This window comes from Aspergillus vadensis, assembly GCF_003184925.1.
Source record: "Aspergillus vadensis CBS 113365 unplaced genomic scaffold BO88scaffold_26, whole genome shotgun sequence".
Lineage (NCBI taxonomy): Eukaryota > Fungi > Ascomycota > Eurotiomycetes > Eurotiales > Aspergillaceae > Aspergillus > Aspergillus vadensis.
Window position 1 is genome coordinate 433161 of NW_020292064.1, and position 20036 is coordinate 453196.

A 20036-nucleotide genomic window follows, 5' to 3' on the forward strand; every position below is an offset into this window, starting at 1 on the left:
TGCGATCACGCAATATCGCCTTAACCCCATCAGGAAATGCATCTATAAATTTCCCAGAGGCAAAATGACTGCAATTCCGCTGGTATTCTGTGGTGACTCCGTTTATCAATCGTTGAGATAGTCTTATCGACCTGCCAGACGTGCTGACTGGAGAACGTGGTTCTTATCTGCAGTCGTTGCTCATCAGTTGGCTTTTCCGCGGAGTTGAAGAACCTGGAAACTTAATCGACTGGCTACTTCAATTGTGGGATGCAAGCATAAATCGCCGTGGGTCCTCCAATTCAGGGTCTTGGTTGTTCTTACCACCAAAACTTTTTACGACAACAACGAAGTCCAAGAAAATATTGAAGGTTAGACCGCAAACCCCGCGGTGGCAATTCAAATATGAAGGACGCATCAGATAGTGGTGTTCCGGCACCTCTACTGACAGCCGTGAACGTTGAGTCACAAGTCCATCTGATCATCGGGGCCAACCCTCTTGCAGCAGCCCGTTGTGCCAAAAGTATTGAAGCTGGCGCAAAGCCCGTTCTCATTGCCCCAGACACAGAGAGCCTGCAATACACGTTGGTCGAACGAATTGAGAACGGCTCTTTGAAGTGGCTTCGCAGAGAGTTCAAGGATGAGGATCTTACGAGCCTAGGAAGAGAGGAAGTCGACCATGTTGTAGACACGGTCTTTGTCACTCTAGGCGGAAACAACCCATTGAGTGCACACATTTCTAAGCTCTGCCGTCGTCTGAGAATCCCAGTCAATGTGTCAGATGCTCCTGAACTCTGTACCTTCAGCTTGCTGTCCACATATTCGGACGGCCCTCTTCACATCGGCATCACAACGTCAGGACGCGGCTGTAAGCTGGCCTCGCGACTCAGAAGGGAAATCTCGTCCGGTCTTCCGTCAAACCTCGGAAATGCCATTGACAGGCTTGGTGCAGTGAGAAAGCGCCTTTGGGCGGAGGATTATGCTGCCGGACTATGTGATGCACCGCTAGAGGGTGACGAAGATGATGCGACTGGCCAACGGCACACATTCAACACATTAGTAACAGAGGACGACATCTCCGCGGCCAAAACCCGCCGCATGCGCTGGCTGTCCCAAATTTGTGAATACTGGCCCCTTCGCAAACTGGCCGCTATCACAGATGAAGATATCAACGCCATCCTTGAGGCTTACTCGTCTAGCAAAGACGGACCCAAAGATCTCAACAACTCGGAAGCCCTGTCAAAGAAGGGCAAGATTGTTCTTGCTGGCTCCGGCCCAGGACATCCAGACCTACTCACACGCGCGACATACAATGCCATCCAATCCGCCGACATCATCCTGGCCGATAAACTCGTCCCAGCACCTGTCCTAGAACTTATTCCCCGCAGGACAGAAGTCCACATTGCGCGAAAGTTCCCAGGCAACGCAGACCAAGCCCAGGAGGAATTCTTGAAGATGGGCCTAGACTCCCTGCGTCGAGGAAGATACGTCCTCCGACTGAAGCAGGGTGACCCCTACCTCTACGGCCGAGGAGGCGAAGAATTCGAATTCTTCCGAGGCGAAGGCTACGCACCCGTCGTCCTTCCCGGTATCACCAGTGCACTAAGCGCGCCCCTCTTCGCAGACATCCCCGCCACCCACCGAGGCGTATCCGACCAAGTCCTCGTCTGCACAGGCACAGGCCGCAAAGGCGCAGCCCCAGAACCTCCTACCTACGTCCCCACACAAACCGTCGTCTTCCTGATGGCCCTGCACCGTCTGTCCGCACTCATAGAGTCCCTGACCACCGAGCCAGCAGAGGGTGCCCGCCCACGGACCCCATGGCCGAAAGACACTCCATGCGCAATTATCGAGCGAGCCTCCTGCACTGACCAACGCGTCATCCGGTCTACCCTGGAGCACGTAAGCGCTGCCTTCGAAGCCGAGGGCTCAAGACCCCCTGGTCTCTTGGTTGTTGGCGCGAGCTGCCATGTTCTACATCCCGCTCAGGGACAGAAATGGGTCGTGGAAGAGGGATTCCGTGGATTGGATGAGTTGCTTACGGAGGTTACGGCTTGTCAGAATGAATGATGCAGGGATAAAGGGCTTTATGATCGTTACGTTACGGATGATGTTCGCTTCGGGTTTGCATTTGGATGGATTTTGGTTGCATAGATACCCATATACCGAATAGACGAAAGAAGACTTTTTTTGGTCACTTGTTTTATACTCATTGTAGGTTAGTTGGTTGTCGTCTTCGTAGAGCTGTTGAGCCCTTTTGGTGGGTGGGTTTAATGCTGGCCTGGTCTAGATGTGAATTACTCGCGTTGAGTGCATGATCCGTCGGTTGTAGTAGGTAGTCGCTGACATGAGCAGCATTGCGTGATATACGAATTTGTTAAGGTAAGTGACAGACAACTCATATCAGCCAGGTTGAGAAATCAATCAGGGTCGCAAGCGTAACCGTGTGCATGGTAGCTATGTTTCAAAGACCAACACCACATTTACCTGGCCCCCAAATCAAGTGACCACCTTATTAACACGACGAGAAAGTACCTGGGCGATCTTCTCCCGTCGAGCATTCATCTGTGCCAACTTTGCCCGTAGGATCTTCCCACTCGCGGTCCGAGGAATATCAGAGACAAACACCACGCCTCCATCTAAAGCCTTGTAGCCTGCTAACTGGGACTTCGCAAATTGGTAGACCTCATCTGCAGTCAGTTTGGCGTTAAAGGCTGGTGATTTCACCACAAATGCTCGGGGCAGTTCGGTGCTCTTGTCACTGGACTGGACCCCGAGGACAGCGGCATCGGATATTCCTGGGTGCTTGGAGAGGACGGCTTCTATTTCGGCGGGAGCTACTTGGTTCCTGAGCATTACTATTAGAAGGGTGGTAGTAGAATATGGCTGGGGTTTTACTTGCCCTTGTACTTTGATAATTTCCTTGACTCTGTCAAACAGGTAGTAGTATTCGTTTTGTCGGTAGGCTACGTCCCCTGTTCGAAACCATCCATCTGCGTCGACTCCGTCATCTCGTCCCTTATAGTTCGAAAATAAACCTGTGCCTCGTACGTATAGCTCACCGGGACAGTTGTCACTGGTTATCATCATACCTTCGTCGTCGATGAGTCTTGCCTCGTTTATCCCGACAAGTTTTCCGATACTTCCTTTATCGACGCGCTCTCCATACCTGCATACAAATACCGGGCCGGTCTCTGTCATGCCCCAGCTTTGCGCTGCAGTAGCTTGTTTGTGTAGCAGTCCTTGAAATTTTTGCAATGATCCCGTGTCGATGGGCGCGCCTGAGACGCCTACCATACGCAGAGACGAAAGGAGCTCTGCCACGGGCCGAGAGGACTGAAGTGAGAGGTGAACTATTGCTGGTACAATAAATACGTCTGTTATTCTGTTGCTGTGAACAGCGTCGAGGAAGTGATTCAGTTCGAACTTTTGCAGGAAGTACGCTGGTTCTCCTTGACGGATGGGAAATGCGTGCCAGAGTGCCCCGAAGCGATGGTATACTGGAACAATGACCAGTCTTCTGATAGCGTATGGAACCTCATAGTGCTTGTTAAGATGCTGGGAGACAACGGCCTGGTGCGAGATAATGGCGGCTTTGGGAAGCCCACTGGTGCCGCTGGTGCAATACATAGCGGCTGGAGTGGTTTTGGCCAGGGTTTCGTCATCGAACTTGATCCAATCCTCTTCGCCGCAGGCGAGAAGGTCGTATAATGTGATGGTTCCAGCATCTTGACGACGATACCTGAGGTTTGACTCTAGAAAGCTAGTGATGGTCAATTCTTCGAACAGGCAGATTTGCTCCGGACCGAGGCCTTTGCTGGTTGCAACACTCAAAACAGCATGAAGCATCTGTTTTGTCGTAATGATTAAACTTGGCCTCCCAAGCTCAAGAACATTGGCTAGTTCATGAGGTGGGCTATCGGGGCTGGCACCCATGTAAACGCCCCCGGCTCCTATTATGCCGAAGAAGAGAGCTGAGTGAACATACTAAAGACTGTTTATCAGATGCAGTCATTGGGAACTAGGCCTTGCCTGTGTGTTTTACCTACGCTATTGCCCAGATGAACCAGCACACACTCTCCTTGCTTAATATACCGCCTGAGGCCTGCGATCAGAGCCCGCACTAATTGACGTAACTGATTGGCATTCAGACTGCGCGATGGATTTCTTGCATCAATATAGAGTGGCTGGCTCTCGTCATAGTCAACCGAGTGATCAAAGGCAAAGGACAAAACGTCCTTGTGCACAGTTGGAAAGTTCATCATAATGGAAGCAGAGACAGGCTCAGGAGTAACAGAATGGCAATTAGCAGGTATATCCGAGGTAAGATCGTTTGGTCTCGTTTTCGGGATGGCGCCTGAACCACGAGCAGACACGAAGCCCGTATTCGACTACTTCGGCACAAATTGCATCAGTCTGAAAGGGGACATGCAAGATGGGGTCAGTTCCGGCTGACGAATTGGAGCATGCATCATGCTGCAGTTTTAGTTTGCCCGTACTACCTCATCGGGATGTGTGCTGTAGGCATGATCAAATCACGAGGCTAGGCGGGCATGAACGCCTGTCAGCATGTAGCTACCCAGATGGGGGGTTGAATTTTCCAGGTCCTATAATTGGGTACAGCGAAATCGGAAGAGGGTTAAGTTTGCTACATATTATTAGTCGCATGGTAAGCACTTGGACAGAATTGCCTTGTTTGTTGTGACGGTGATCTAATCTGAATCCGATGTAGATGGGTGATGCAGCTAGCTTATCTAGCGGCGGAGGGACCCCGAATTCTGACGAGTTCCATAAGCGAGGCACCCTCCTGTGCCCATGAGATATGTTGCTTTATCCAACTCACACGGAAATCTCTATCGGTTGGTGATAGGAGGTAACCTAAATATTGACAACAGAGTCCTCTGCGCAATATGGGCTTGCGTGCTTGATGTGAAGAAAATACCCATGCTCTGAAAGGGTCCGAGACATGCATATGTCGGGGTAGTTCTAGGCGACGCCGATGACGGCGATGAACCAACCGAAGGACAGAAGAGGTACCAAGCCTAGACTGGTCTTACCTCCGACTGGCCGCGATTCTGCAACTGCAGCACGAGCATCGATCCGTCCAATAGAAATCCCAAGCCACACCCAGTGAATGCCTTTGTCTCGAGCCTGCCGGGAGGAAGAGCTGATTGCAGCGCCCTGCCCTTGTTCGCTTCACCACGCTCAATGGCTGGACATATGACACCCTGCAGGTGGTCCACTGGTGCAACGCTAGTTCTCCAAGGTCTATCGACTGAGAGATGAGCATGGCAGTCAAGGAGGAGTCCTGCATGCCGAGTGACAGGTCCAGGTTTGCATCCCATAACCCCACCTGCCCTATGCCAACAAGAACGTCACTTAGTTAGGAGGCCTCTGCCCTGTCTGCATGGGGAAGTGTACCAATAACTCCACTGCACCATTCTGACATTAGCGCTGTTAGTCTTCCGAAATGCACTTGCCTAGAAATAAGACGACCTAAGCCACGGAGCTTAACGAAGGCTAATTGGTCACAAGCGGGCCACGAGAAACCAAAATGAAATGGGAGGAAGTAAAAGTGTATAAAAGGGAAAGGAAACCTGCAGTCCGCCTCGGTCATCTGATCCGGTGGTCTTTCCTTTTGTACCATCAGCAATCAATTGATTATTCTCTTCTGCTTCATGTCGGTCCCTGAACCCATCGCAATTATCGGGACAGGTTGCAGATTCCCAGGCTCAGCATCCTCCCCGACTAGGCTCTGGGACCTTCTGCTTAATCCACGCAATGTAGCTTCTAAGGCACCCAAGGATAGGTTCAATCATGATGCCTTTTACCATCCTGATAAACATCATGGCACAGGAAACTCTCCTGAATCCTATTTTCTTACTGAGGACCCCCGCGCATTCGACGCGCCCTTTTTCAATGTCTCCCCTGTTGAAGCGGAGTCGATGGACCCTCAGCAACGTTTACTATTGGAGGTCGTCTACGAGTCTCTGGAGACAGCAGGCTTAACACTAGAAGCCCTTCGAGGTTCTGACACAGGAGTCTTTTGTGGTCTTATGAGTACGGACTATGCCAATCTGATCGGCCGTGACTGGGATGAGGTTCCCATGCATACCCCATCCGGAACGGCAGCTTCGATGCTTTCCAATCGTATTTCCTACTTTTTTGACTGGCATGGGCCATCAATGACGATAGATACCGCATGCTCTTCAAGCTTGGTAGCCCTTCACCAAGGTGTAAGTGCTCTGCGAAACCAGGACTGTCACATAGCCCTGGTGGCGGCTAGCAACCTAATCTTTAGCCCCCGCGAGTATATTGCTGCTTCCCAGATGCACTTACTCTCCCCTTCCGGACGGTGTCGGATGTGGGATGAAAGCGCGGATGGTTATGCACGCGGTGAGGGTATTGCTTCCGTGGTGTTGAAACGCCTCAGCGATGCTATTGCGGACGGGGATCCCATCGAATGTATTGTCCGCGCCACAGGGATCAATGCCGATGGACGCAGTATGGGAATTACTATGCCGTCAAGCATTGCCCAATTACAGCTTATTCGCTCAACATATGCCAGCGTCGGGCTGAATCCCGCAGATCATCTCGAAGACCGGTGCCAATTTTTTGAAGCCCATGGCACAGGCACGCAGGCTGGAGATCCTCAAGAAGCCACTGCCATATATAATGCATTTTATGGGAATACAACCATGCCTGAGAAGTCAATCAAAGAGCCCCTGTACGTGGGGTCAATAAAGACCCTCATTGGCCATACAGAAGGTGTAGCAGGGCTAGCGGGAGTTATAAAGGCCTCTTTATGCGTCCAGAAAGGTATAATACCCCCGAACATGCTATTGGAGCGCATAAATCCAGTTATTGCACCTCTGACGTCTCGACTTCGCATACCAACTGAGCCATTGTCGTGGCCCAGCCTTGCCTCGGGTGTTCCTCGCCGGGTTTCGGTTAACTCATTTGGCTTCGGTGGAAGTAATGCACATGCGATCATTGAAAGCTATAGTCCTCCACCGAAGCTGACGCTAGAGCATTGCTTGTGCCCACGGCTTCTTCCAATTACTTTCTCTGCATGCACAGCCAAAACCCTGATAGATGTTCTAGAATGCTATGACCAATTTCTTCAAGAGCACCCCGACGTCGACCTGATAACCCTAGCCGAGTCTCTTCTAAAACGACGATCAGCATTCAGTCACCGTGTGTTTATCACAGCAGCTTCAATCGAAGCCCTCCAACTCGAGATCCAGATCGAGCTTGAAAAGCGAAGGTCAGCAGCAGTTTCAAATATTATGTTCCGGCCCAGCCATGCCCCAAAACGAGTACTGGGTATCTTTACTGGACAAGGCGCGCAGTATCCGCAAATGTGTTGGGACTTGATTTCAGCCAGTCCACAGGCCATGATCTGGATGACAGAACTACAAGAGTCGTTGAACAGTCTCCCATTGGAGTACCGTCCGGACTTTTCATTAGTTCAGGAGCTCTCGGCTCCCGAGTCATCTTCAAGAATCCGCGAAGCAATTGTGTCACAGCCCCTGCGCACAGCTGTGCAAATAATACAGGTGAACTTTTTACGGGCTCTGGGTGTTCGGTTTTGCACTGTCGTGGGACACTCGTCGGGTGAGATTGCAGCGGCTTATGCTGCGGACGCTATTAGCGCAGCAGATGCTATCAGAGTTGCATACCTGCGAGGGTTCGTAGCTACAAAGGCCGTCGCAAATGGCCAGCCTGGAGCTATGATGGTCAGTGGGATTCCCTGGGAAGACGCGCAGGCACTTTGCTCTGAAGGTGGCTTCAGCGAGACAGTCAGAGTTGCTGCAAGTAACTCTCCGGTAAGTGTCACGTTTTCTGGGGATACACAAGCGATACAAGAACTCGAATGGATGTTAGAAAGCCTAGATCTCGCGGTGCATCGCCTTAACGTGGACATCGCCTATCATTCGCACCATATGATACCATGCGCTGCACCGTATCTGCGCGCTCTCGAGGCCTGTGGAATTCGGGCAAATCCCACGACAACGACTTGGTTTTCGAGCGTACACAAGGAAACGAGGCTAGACACTGAAGACATCACTCCTCAATACTGGTGCCAGAACATGCTTCGTCCCGTGCTTTTCTCCCAGGCAGTAGCGGCCGCTTTTGCAGACAATCCCAAATTTGATTTATTGATCGAGGTGGGGCCACATCCCACACTCAGAGGACCAGTCTTGCAAACAATATCCGAGATGGCAGATGTAGAGCCAGAGACAACCTACCTTGGTTTGGCTGAGCGTAATGCCAACAGTACGGAGGTATTTGCTCGCGCTATTGGCTCACTCTGGACACATCTGGGAACAAATATAGACATCCAACGTTATCTGTCACTGTTCGATAATTCATATGGAAGCCGTTTCGTAAAATGCCTACCCACCTATCCCTTCGACAAAACACGAGCTTATTTGACGCTGTCTCGCCATACTAAAGCGCGCCTACACCACTCTGATCTCCCACACCCTCTTTTGGGGACTCTCAGTCCTGAAACGGGCGAAGACGAATGGCGCTGGCGCAACCACTTAAGCCGGACAGAACTCGGATGGCTCAATGATCATCAGGTTCAATCTCAGGCCGTCTTCCCTGCGGCCGGATACATATCAATGGCATTGGAAGCAGCTGAAAAAGCCGCACGTGGCCAACCTCTGCGGTTGGTGGAATTCGATGATGTGCGCATCCACTGTGCTGTTCCTATTCCTGACGATCCACAGGGTGTGGAGATAATCTCGAAATTAGGCATTAGGAAATCAGAAAGCAATGTCATCATTGCAGCCTTCCAATGCTACGCTAGTATTGCTGGGAAACTAAAGACATGCGCCTCCGGAGAACTGACTGTGTCGTTTGGGGAACAAGATGCTATGTCTTTGCCCCCTAGATCGTCTATACCAGCTGTTTCTCAGTCAATGGACATAGCTGAATTCTACGCATCTCTGAAAAGTCTTGGTCTCGGTTACACCGGTCCCTTCCAAGGGCTGAAGGCTCTTGCTAGACAAGCGAGTGGGTCGACGGGCATAGTTCCAGGGACCGAGCTGGGCACGTCTTTGCTGCTACATCCAGCCATCATTGACTCCAGCTTGCAGGCCTTGTTAGCGGCGAGGAACATCGATGAAGTCCACACACTACATGTCCCTGTGTCCATTGAGCACATCGCAATTAACCCGCAGTTGTGCAAGCCCAGCTCAGTGGAAGCCATGACTGAGCTTGCTGTCGAAGCTTTCCTCGATAGTGAACGCCCAGATGGCATGACAGGGGATATCAACGTATTTGACCCTGACGGCCACGGGGTCTACCAAATTGAGGGCTTCCATGTGGCTCCGATTTCAACTCCCGAGGATCGTGGAATCTTTTCTAAGATTGTCTGGGGCCCGTTGCTGCCACAAGCTGTTCCCAAAAGTGTATGTCAGGATTGTCAAGACACAGAAGAGATTCAGTGGGTGGAACGCTGCGCTCTTTTGTATATTAGAGATGCACGGAGGCAGCTTTCCGCAGAGGAATGCAAAAGCCTTGACCAAGACCGGTCTAGCGTCTTAGAATGGATGGATCAGGTCCTCTATACAACACACGACGGCTCCCATCCGATATGTCGTCCAGATTGGCTAGACGGCACCCTGAAAGATGCTCTCGACAAAGCTACGAATATGGCACGCATAGATAGCGATCCCTGGGATCAGCTTCGGATAGCAGGTGAAAATTTGTCGGACTTCCTTAGAGGGACAAGCAAAATGATCGAGCTTCCTTGTCCGAAAGGCCAGTTAGATGGGGTTTATAAGGATATGTTTGAAAACAACCGCAGCCGTTCGCAGCTTGCAGTGCTCGTTAGCCAGATCGCTTTCCGCTACCCTCATATGCAAATACTCGAGCTCAATGCAGAAAGGGGTCTGGCCACGGAATCGATTCTGAGGGAAATAAAACGTTCATATCAATCTTATACCTTCACTAATACTTCTCCAACATCCTTTGCGGAGGTGCAAGAAAGACTTGCTCAACACAAAGATCGGGTTGTCTACCAGGTGCTTGATATCTTGTCAGACCCCGTCCAGCAAGGCTTCAGGGAGCACACATATGACCTTATTGTCGCAGCTGATATGATTTGGTGTGCTGAAAGCCTGGTGCAGACCTTGAAAAACATTCGACAGCTGCTCAAGCCCGGTGGATATTTGGTAGTTCGTACCGGCACCAACACGAATATCAATCGCCTCGGGCTGATAGTCAGCTCTTTCAAGAACTGGTGGACCGATGAGAACGGAAACCCTCAAAGCCCGATGGTTAGCCTCCAAAAATGGGATCTGCTGCTTAAGAAGACTGGTTTCGGAGGACACGAAGCGGTGTCGTCGGCTGGTCGGTTCGAATATGAATCGACCTTTGTCACGCAGGCAATCGATGATCGTATCCAACTGCTCCGTGAACCTTGGAATTTCAAGGGAACACTACCAGATAGTCTACTCCTCATCGGTGGAGTGACGGGAGCAACATTGGATATGGTATCGGCTTTGAAAGCCTTACTCAGACCATGCTTCCATCAATTAGTTCTTGTACAAAGTCTCGATGTACTAGATTTGGATGACATCTATGGCTGGTGCGTTTTGAATCTGACCGATTTAGACTCGCCTTGCTACGGAAATATCACAGCCCAATGTCTCAGCAGCCTCAGGTTGGTGATGAACAGCGCCAGCAGGCTTCTTTGGGTTACGAGTGGCCCAGAGAGCAAGCAGCCCTACTTGAGCATGAGTAAGGCTACTGTTAACTGCCTCGCATATGAGAATCCCCAGTCCATCTTTCAGTACCTGAATATACCTAACCATCAAGAGGTCACCGCTCCTTCTCTTGCCAATATTTTCATGCAGTTGGTCCATACACCTAAGGACAATAATGATGGCCTGGATGTCTGCCTGAATAGTACAGAATTCGAGCTACGGCTTGTAAATGGGGTGCTGAATATTCCGCGAATCCAGTTTGACGATACCAGGAATCAACGGTATTTTGCAAGCCATCGCACGGTCAATGGCTTGGTTGACCTGCAAGATTCCACGGTGCAGATTGTTGCCCCGTCAGCCACACGCAGTGAGTTCTTACTGCGCGAACGCCTGCAATCCAGACAAGAAGAAGAAGATCGCAATGCCGCAACCCATCGTCGGCTTATTGTACGTTTTTCGACAATGACTGCCTATAAGGTGGAAGGCGCTGGCTTTCTGCATTTAGTCATTGGTCGAGATGGAAATGATAATACACGTTGGCTGGCACTATCAGAGCAACATGCATCAGCTATTGTGGCACCACTCAGGTGGTGTTGGCGGCTCCCAGACAGTGTTCCTGAGGGCCTAGAAGCTACTGTCTTGATGCAAACAGCCGCTGCCCTGTTGGCCACTTGTATCGTCGACAAAGGGCTCCCCGACACAACGATCATGATCTACAAGGCCGAAAGTCTATGCAAGGCTGTGTGTGATGCTGTCTCAGCCTTTGCTCTTGCACGAAATGTTCGGGTATTGTTTGTGGCCAATGTCCAAGCCGCAGTGCCAAAGACTGGTGTGCTATATATTCACGAGAGAAGCTCTTCTCGTACTTTATCTCGCCTTTTGCCGAAAGACATTTCTGTCATTGTCGGCTGTACTCAAAGTGCGAGCAGTGCTTACGATCGAATCGTATCTCTCCTGCCCGAGGATGTTATACAAGTTGATATCTCGAATTTGGGCAGAACGTCGTCAAAATTATTGCGGCCTGCTAGTCCGATCACCGTTGGGCAAACATTCTTCGCAGCCTGTGGGTTTGCGCTACAAACGGCTACCTTGCAGGAAGAAATCCAGCTTGTTCCTGTTCAAAACTTGCAGGGTGCTTCGCTGAGAATGAATCAACTAGAGATCGTGGACTGGACCCAGCCAGGCCAAGTCCATATTCAAATTCAAACAGCAAGCTCCATGGTCTCACTATCCCCACAAAAGACATACTTGCTTGTCGGGTTGACTGGTGACCTTGGAAGATCCGTCTGCCAGTGGATGGTCAGTAAAGGAGCCCGAACTGTAGTCCTTGGCAGCCGTTCCCCAAATATTGATGCGCAGTGGATTTTGGAGATGGAAAGACTGGGTGCTCGAGTTGTTCCAATGACAATGTAAGTGCCTATCCTGCCAGTATGTCGAGGCAAATATTAATAACCTGTACCAGTGATGTCACCAACCGAGAATCTGTGTGCCGTGCCTATGCTTTTATACGTGAATCACTACCCCCGATTGGGGGAGTAGCCAACGGAGCGATGGTGCTCAAGGATTGCCTCTTTGCTCAAACGACGCTAGAGGATATACAGAGCGTCATGGCCCCAAAGGTTCAAGGCAGTATTATCCTAAGTGAGGTGTTCGGTGACCTGGACCTAGAATTTTTTCTTCTCTTTGGATCAGCTGCTGGACCGCTGGGCAATGTTGGTCAGACAGCCTATTCAGCCGCCACTGAATTCATGTCAGCGCTTATCAATCAGCGGCACGAGAAAGGTCTAATCGGCAGTATTATACATCCAGGATTGATCAAAGGGGTAGGATACTTCGCAAGGGCAGATAGTGCAGTTCAAAACTTGATTGAGCGGAACACTGGTGCTTCCAACTTCACTGAACGAGACCTGCATGAGCTCTTCGCAGAGGGCATCCTTGCAGGACATCCAAGTTTCAGCAGGAACCCTGAAGTAATTACTGGCTACCAGGTAATAAACGCTGCAGAGAACCCGAACGCGTTATGGTTGCGAAATCCGAAGGCGTGGAATCTCATTAGCCATGCGACCAACCCAGCCATATCTGCATCCGGTACTAACGACAATGTTCCGATAAGGACGCAACTCAAGCTGGCAAAGAGCACTGCTGAAGCCACTGAGGTTATCACCGCGGGGTTTATCAAGGAAGTGCGCTCCAGGCTGCAACTATCCGCCGAGGAATCGCTCAGTGGAGCATCTGCATTGACCGAGATGGGAGTAGACTCTCTGGTGGCTATCGAGCTGCGGCATTGGTTCGTTAGAGAGCTGTCTGTTGACCTTCCGGTGCTGCAGCTTATTGGGGGTTCTTCTATCCAAGAGCTGGCTGGGATCGCTGCATCAAAGCTTTCAATGGATTTCACGGCGGATGTTCAGATGGAAATAGTCGTAAGGAGCGGTACTGATGCTTGACACGTGTGTGATACTCGCTGTGCAGTCTACCACAAATTGTCACTTTACCTGTATCTCTCATCAGTTCAGAAATAGATGAATCTTATTAGTATGTAGTAGTCGCTTTAGCTACAGGGGAAATTCAACAACAAACCCTGTCTCAAATTTGTATAAAAGCTGATGTCATCCAAGGGTCTCTATACACTAGACCAAATAAGGAAATACAGTGTCCCCGGTAATTGAAGGCGCTAAACCCCATCCAGCAAGCTCGTTATCTGGCGCATCGCATCGCCTCCCATCATCTTCTTCCTGTACCAAACATCCATCTCACTCTTCACTCACCCAAACCGACACAAGCATGGCATCCGAACCCAAGACCTACGTGTCTGGGGGACGCGTCCTCGCAAGGTAAATCCCCATCCATCCATGATAACCCCCACCATCTACAAACAACATGACTAACAATCCCACCCTCCAGTCCCCCCATCACAGTCCGAATCATCCGCTTTGTCGAGAACATCTACCTCTTCCTCGGATTATATATTGTCAGCCTATTCTCGGTATGTACTAAACCTACATCCATACTCCAAGCAGTGTCTATATCGATTTGACCGCTGTACTGATTGATATATGTATGATCTAGCTGGATCCCTACACCGCAGCCCAAAACTCCCGATTCAACGTCACTCAGTCAGGAAAGACTCCCAATACTCGCGCTCGCTGGGGCAGTGGAGGTGGAGGTGGAGGCGGATTTTGGGGTCCCGGAGGCGGTGGTGGTGGTGGACCGGGAGGACCTGGGAGGAGGATCGGGCGGGTAGATGATATTCGTGGACCGGAGTGTAAGAGCTGTGGTTGATCTGGGGATGTGCGTTTGAAGGGGATAGGAAAATGAAATATGGTGGGATTGAATCGATGGGAGTTTGATGGGGCGCTCTTTATTGATTATACTATGGATTGGAACAATGGAATGGAGTTGTTGTGGATGGGTGATTTGTGATGTATGGGATGTTTAGGAGTTGGTATGGCTTGTAGAGAAGTCATTCTTGATGCTTTGTGTAGTTGTAAGTTGTAATGGCTTTAGTGTAAGATATTCACAACAAGCGGCGATCGACGACGTCGTGATTCCCATGGGGAAAAAGGCAAGAGGATGCCCCGCAAAAGAGGGGCCGGCCGGGAAATCATCTGAGCTTCAGTGCCTTCCAGACCCAACTAGTTCTTAATCTATTTCCTCTTCCACATCAAGTCCGTTGCATCTTGGTTGCTGTGATCGTTCATAAGATCTCAAAGCTATCGATAAGGCCACAAGCATCAGGTCCATTATCGCACTATGACTACACCAGAAACCGACGCCGAATGGGCGACGCTGATCTCCAGCATCCAACAATCCCTCCCTCCGGCCTTCCCAACGTATGACATCTCATCTGAAATCAATCGTACCATAGACCATACCCAGCTAGCTTTGACAGCAACGGAGCTACAGATCGACGACCTCTGTCAAGAAGCCATCCAGCACCAATTCGCAACTGTCTGCGTGCGACTGAACCATGTGTCTCGAGCAGTCCAGAACCTGAAAGAACATCCAGCTGTCGGAGTAGCCTGTGTCGTCGGGTTCCATGAGGGGACTTACAAGACGCACGAGAAGACAGCTGAAGCAAAAGAGGCAGTGAATCTGGGAGCTTCTGAGCTCGACATGGTGCTCAACTACCCTCTTCTACAAGAGGGGAAGTACAAGGATGTCTATGTGGACGTGCTGGAAGTGCGCAAAGCAGCCCCAGCACCCGTTGGGCTCAAAGTCATCTTGGAGACGTCTCAGTTGACTCGCGAGCAGATCATAGCGGGCTCGGTGCTGGCGTGTGTAGCTGGAGCGGACTATATCAAGACTAGTACTGGGTTCAATGGGCCCGGTGCGAACTTGGAGGATGTTGCACTTATGCGAGAGACGGCCAATCTGATTGGGAAGGGCACCAAGGTCAAGGCCAGCGGAGGAGTACGGTCAGCAGAGGACTGTCGCAAGATGTTGCAAGCAGGAGCGGCGCGAATTGGGAGCAGTTCGGGGGTGAAAATTATGCAGGAGGAGAAGACGGGAATCGCTAGTAGTGGTAGTGGTAGTGGTTACTGAACGGAAGATGTACCCGATTTTGTAGATAGGTTCCTGAAGAGTGCTTTTCTTAAGCAGCATCTATAGTTTGGATCGAACAATTACTATAGAGTAACCTCGTCAGGATGTTGACTTAACGTTGGTGGAGACGGTGGAGCTTAACGTCATCGTCAGGAAGTGTGATCGGTCAACCAAAGCCTTCGAACTAGTCCACTGTGTGTTGTTTGGGCCATCCCCTGCTCCACGAAAGGATCTTTGGTCTTGTCAAATGAAGTAGCGTTCGTCCCTGAAAGTTTCTTCGTCGTCCTCCACATCCCCTTCTCACCCTTCTTCGTCGCTCTCTGCTTCCTCCTGCTGCCCTGCGATGCGCCGTCCCAACTATAAGGTATGTTAATGACAGCTTACACCTCCTCGTAATCACAGTGTCTGACTTGAGAATGCTTTGTCCATGTAGAGACGCAAGACTACCCACGAAGATAGTCCTCCATCGCACCACAATGGCACAACCAATTCCCTGTTCACCGAAAAGCCCTCAGCCGTCTTTACCCCCAAGGGTGGCCGATCCCATACTCTCAGCGTTGCTATCCCTGGCAGCATCATAGCCAAGTAAAATACCCTCAACCAATGCTCCTTAGGGGCTACTGACGAAGTTCATCACTAACATCTGCTGTACAGCGCTCATTCTGTCGAGCAAAAGACTCTCCTAGCCGGTTTAATCGCACGCGCCCTTGCCGTCTTCTGCGTCGACGAAGTCGTGGTCTTTGACGATGATGAGAATGGTGCATACTATGACTATCATGAGCAAGAAGATCACTATAACTCACCCATTGCCAAAATTAGAAACCAAATTGATGGCGGTGCATCCTCTCCCAAAGCCTATACCGCGACTTCAGACCCTTCACACTTCCTAACTCACATTCTATCGTACCTCGAAACTCCACCGTACTTGCGCAAACACCTCTTTCCCATCCATCCCAATCTTCGCACAGCTGGATTGCTACCCAGCTTGGATATGCCCCATCACTTGCGTGCTCATGAGTGGTGCGACTTCCGTGAAGGCATTGTCGTTTCTAGTGCTGATCGATATTCAGTGCGAAACAAACATTCGACCAACAAAATAACCCGGACGAGCAATGATCATCAATTCCACCATTGTAGCAGCTCTATTAACCATGGCCCTGCCACAATTGTGGACACAGGTCTCTCACAGAAAACAGTTCTCCCAAATACCAACCTTCCAGAACATGCCCGAGTGACCGTCCGATTTCCCCAGCATGGATCCCCGTATGCAGAACCCGTACATCCATCCACTCCTCGTGCTGAGACGGGGTATTACTGGGGCTACTATGTGCGACGATGTCGGTCTCTCTCCTCTGTTTTCACGGAGTGTCTTTATGACGGTGGCTATGACCTCTCCTTCGGCACGTCCGAGCGTGGTGTGCCTATCTCCACAGTGCTAGAAGAGAAGCCCCAACAAGCACACCATCGCTACGAGCAACACCACACCCCTTGTCGCGAACAACGCCTTCCAGACTTCCAGCATATTCTCGTCGTCTTTGGTGGTATTGCTGGGATCGAGGCAGCTGTTCGGAACGATTCCCAACTCCGCGACATGGGTATTCGCCCATCAGATGCCGGCAAACTCTTCGACTACTGGGTAAACTTCCTACCCGGACAGGGAAGCAGAACCATCCGCACAGAGGAAGCCCTTTGGATGGGGCTGACGAGCCTCCACGGCCTGTTTGATGGCACCCACCAGCTGAGAAAGGCATACAGATATCATCACGACGGCTAATACTTCCAGCTCCCATGATAGGCGCTCAATCCAGGTGCGAGATCGAAGTCCTCACCTCACGCCTATCTGTCTTTTCATTTCCCTACCCATCAGTCCAGTGTCCAACCGCCGCTGCCGCCACCACCACCACCACCACCGTCTGGAACGGGGCGTGCTGGATTCCGCACATACAAGCACAACCCTAAGCCACCTACCACAATAACGCCCATGGCAAATTCCCAACGCAGAAAAACCCCCATATCTGTCAAGCCAGCAAAACCTGTACACAGTAACCTTATCATCCATCAAATAACGAACTTTTGCCCTCAGAATTCCTAGCGCTTATGAAAGTATATAGCCCAGACACCCTCAAACCCCACGGAATGAAGCAAAGCAAAGCAAATCATATCCTTATTTTCGTAGTACATACATACATGCATTCTCTATTTTCCCACAATAATCACTACTACCACGTACTTTCCATAAATTTGATTTAAATTATTAGATATCATGTGCGGAATGTAACCACATACGTTGTACAACGTCAAATGAATTTGAAATGTTCCCAGCCCGCATGATGCATTACGGACGGTGGTGTTGTGTGTGTCTCCACATTATGCATACCAGAGGCCTGCGAGTCCACATTCCTCGGTTTCGACCATTTGACAGCCACTTTCGTTTCATCCGCGGGTTGTGGGCGCACATATTGTGTGTTTCATCGGGTGGTTCTGGGTGTTTTGTGGCTGCAGCCTGGGGTTTTGGGGGAGGCGGGTTATTATTATGTAGGGTAATAAATTAGTTACTAGTCTTCAAGACGGTTTGGTAGACCTCAGTGCTAATTAGCATAGTAAGTAAGTAGTTTGGCGTAAAGTGTTGGTGAGACTTTTATCTATTACCCATTTGTCTATATACAATACAAGACTCCGTGTTTATCAATCCAAGCATAGTAGTACTTTGTAGGAAAGACATGCATCGTGTGAATTTGTCATTTCATTGAAACTTTTCGTTTGTGACCTTTTGCGCCTGTCGAATGATGTACTGTAAGAATGGGAAATGCGGGTCGGATAATGGTGGATCATGCAATTAAAATGTAAAGTAGTAATGGATAGAGAAGAAGAGTCTACTCATCACTGCTCTGATCATCCGTATCGCTCGTCATGACGGTATCCTCGGCGTCCATCTTACGGAGAACCGCATCTCCCTTCTTGCCCTTCTTTTCCGCTGCGAACCAGGCCTCCCGACGGCGGGTCTCCCGCTCTTCTTTCCGCGCCTGTCGGAGGATCTTCTCCCGCTGCGCCTGTTCTTGTTTCTCGTGAAGCTCGTTGATATAATCGTGCAGGTTGGCGAGATCAGAACGAAGCTTAGTTACTTCGTCTGTTGTGGATTGGCGGGCGGTCTCGTTCACAGAGGATTTTTTCTTCAGCGTGGCGAGCTCTGCCTCCAGTTGGGATATTTGGGAATCCTTCGCCGCTAGGTCTTCGTCGCTAATGCCCTGTGCTATCGAGGATACTGGAGCTCCGTTGCTAGTGGGTTGGCTGAAGGCAGCTAGTTCGGCAAGGCCTTCTTCGAGCATGGATTCAGGGAAGTACGCGTGGGAGAAGGCTTCGGTGAATTGGTCGGGCTTAGCAGAGTCGGGCTTGGATGAGATGGAGGGGAGGAGGTGCGTGCTAAAGGTGTAATCGGCTGGAACGGCGCCAGCTGCTTGAGAGGTTTCGGACAGGGAAGAGTCGTAGCGGGGCTTGACGATGGTGTGTGCTACCCGCTTGAGGTCGAGGGAAGGATGAGGGAGACCGTTGGGAGGAAGCATAAACAAGTTCGTGACAGGATGTGTGTAATCAGCCACGGTCGAGGCGTACTTCTTCCTTCCAACTGTCCATGACAGAACCTTGCCATTCTGATGGCCAGAGAGCAAAGTCATTCCATCGTAGCAGAGGGTGAGCGCATGCGCTGCGCCGCAATCGGCCGATGGCGGTGCCCAGCGATCTTCTGCGGAAGGCTGCGAAGTAGTTGATTGAAGGGAGGGGTCGTGGAGAGCGTTCTGGATGGACTGGTTCTTGTAGAAGTCGATCGACTGGATACTGCCATCTTCGTATCCGACATAGAAAGCGCGGTCGGCCGGGTCAAGTGCCAGCGACTTCGCATTGGACGGCAAGAGGAAGGTGCGCAGGAGACGGCCGGTGTGATAATCCCAGGCAATGGCTGTGCTATCATCTGCAGCAGAGACAGCAATGTTGTATCGACCGGCGCTGTGACCCACAGCGATGGCGGTGATGGCGGCGCGGTGGTTGGAGAAGGTACGGATGGGAGAGTTCGGAGGCTGACGATCACGGCCGGATGGAGGTTTCGTGAAGGACAAGAGATCCACTAACGACCAAACATGAATGCTGGCATCGGACGAACCCGACAGGATGAAGTTGGAATTGGGATCGACCACGAGTGAGGTCACTGGCCGCAGATGCGACGCTGTCGTAGCCACTTGTCGCCCGGTGCATGTCTAGGAAGCACATGCTGTTAGTATGAAACCATGACGAATAGCTGGCGACGCCATTGGGGCTGTGAACAATCGATTTACCTCCCACAAAATCAAACGGCCCCCTTCGGTTCCCAAGATCAGGACATCGCCATTCTTACCCCCGGCGACAGTAATGCTGCGAATGCGCTCCGGAAAGGGAACGGTGGCTTCCTGGTTGCCTTTCTCCCTGCTATACACATGCACAATGGCTTTCTCGGACTGCGCAGCGAAAACGTGCGACGGACTCACGGCCAGGCAATTGGCCGCCGTTGAGCTCTTCTTGAAGGTGGAGCGCAGGTTCAGCGTGGGCTGGAATTCATGGACGCAAACTCCCACATCGCGGAGGGTCGCAGACGCTGGCGCTTTGCTGGACGCCAGCGTCGATGCGATGAAACATTCAGAGAGCATGAGGAACTGCCACCCCAGAAGGTTCAAATTTGCAGGAGGCAGGGAGAATGCGACGAGCCGTTAATTTTTTGGAGACGCAAAATCCACGAAAATGCAATAAAATAAAATGAGGAAATCGAGG

The 20036-nt window shown here is 50.8% G+C and overlaps 5 protein-coding genes across 5 annotated transcripts; 3 read left to right on the plus strand and 2 right to left on the minus strand.

Moving 5' to 3' along the window:
- The first annotated feature begins 58 nt into the window (after positions 1 to 58).
- Positions 59 to 2168, plus strand: BO88DRAFT_407904 (putative siroheme synthase). The gene has a single exon (XM_025707565.1). The coding sequence runs from the start codon at positions 385 to 387 to the stop codon at positions 2047 to 2049; it is 1665 nt and encodes a 554-aa protein (XP_025559072.1). The 5' UTR covers positions 59 to 384; the 3' UTR covers positions 2050 to 2168.
- On the minus strand, positions 2109 to 4351 carry BO88DRAFT_407905 (adenylate-forming enzyme AfeA). Its single transcript, XM_025707566.1, has 2 exons — positions 2882 to 4351; positions 2109 to 2827 (listed from the first exon to the last, which is right to left on the minus strand). The coding sequence occupies exons 1-2, from the start codon at positions 3913 to 3915 to the stop codon at positions 2479 to 2481; spliced, it is 1383 nt and encodes a 460-aa protein (XP_025559073.1). The 5' UTR covers positions 3916 to 4351; the 3' UTR covers positions 2109 to 2478.
- An 860-nt stretch (positions 4352 to 5211) lies between these two features.
- BO88DRAFT_490910 (ketoacyl-synt-domain-containing protein) lies at positions 5212 to 13230 on the plus strand. Its single transcript, XM_025712819.1, has 2 exons — positions 5212 to 12109; positions 12163 to 13230. The coding sequence occupies exons 1-2, from the start codon at positions 5658 to 5660 to the stop codon at positions 13142 to 13144; spliced, it is 7434 nt and encodes a 2477-aa protein (XP_025559074.1). The 5' UTR covers positions 5212 to 5657; the 3' UTR covers positions 13145 to 13230.
- Positions 13231 to 13422: 192 nt separating this feature from the next.
- BO88DRAFT_446484 (DUF171-domain-containing protein) lies at positions 13423 to 17042 on the plus strand. Its single transcript, XM_025710287.1, has 7 exons — positions 13423 to 13531; positions 13602 to 13683; positions 13767 to 13962; positions 14422 to 15222; positions 15515 to 15606; positions 15676 to 15827; positions 15897 to 17042. The coding sequence occupies exons 1-7, from the start codon at positions 13482 to 13484 to the stop codon at positions 17014 to 17016; spliced, it is 2493 nt and encodes an 830-aa protein (XP_025559075.1). The 5' UTR covers positions 13423 to 13481; the 3' UTR covers positions 17017 to 17042.
- Positions 17043 to 18115: 1073 nt separating this feature from the next.
- On the minus strand, positions 18116 to 19915 carry BO88DRAFT_395899 (putative ribosomal assembly complex component Ipi3; the record flags this gene model as incomplete). Its single annotated transcript, XM_025705207.1, has 2 exons — positions 18116 to 19489; positions 19568 to 19915. The coding sequence occupies 2 exons, from the start codon at positions 19913 to 19915 to the stop codon at positions 18116 to 18118; spliced, it is 1722 nt and encodes a 573-aa protein (XP_025559076.1).
- Positions 19916 to 20036: the final 121 nt, after the last annotated feature.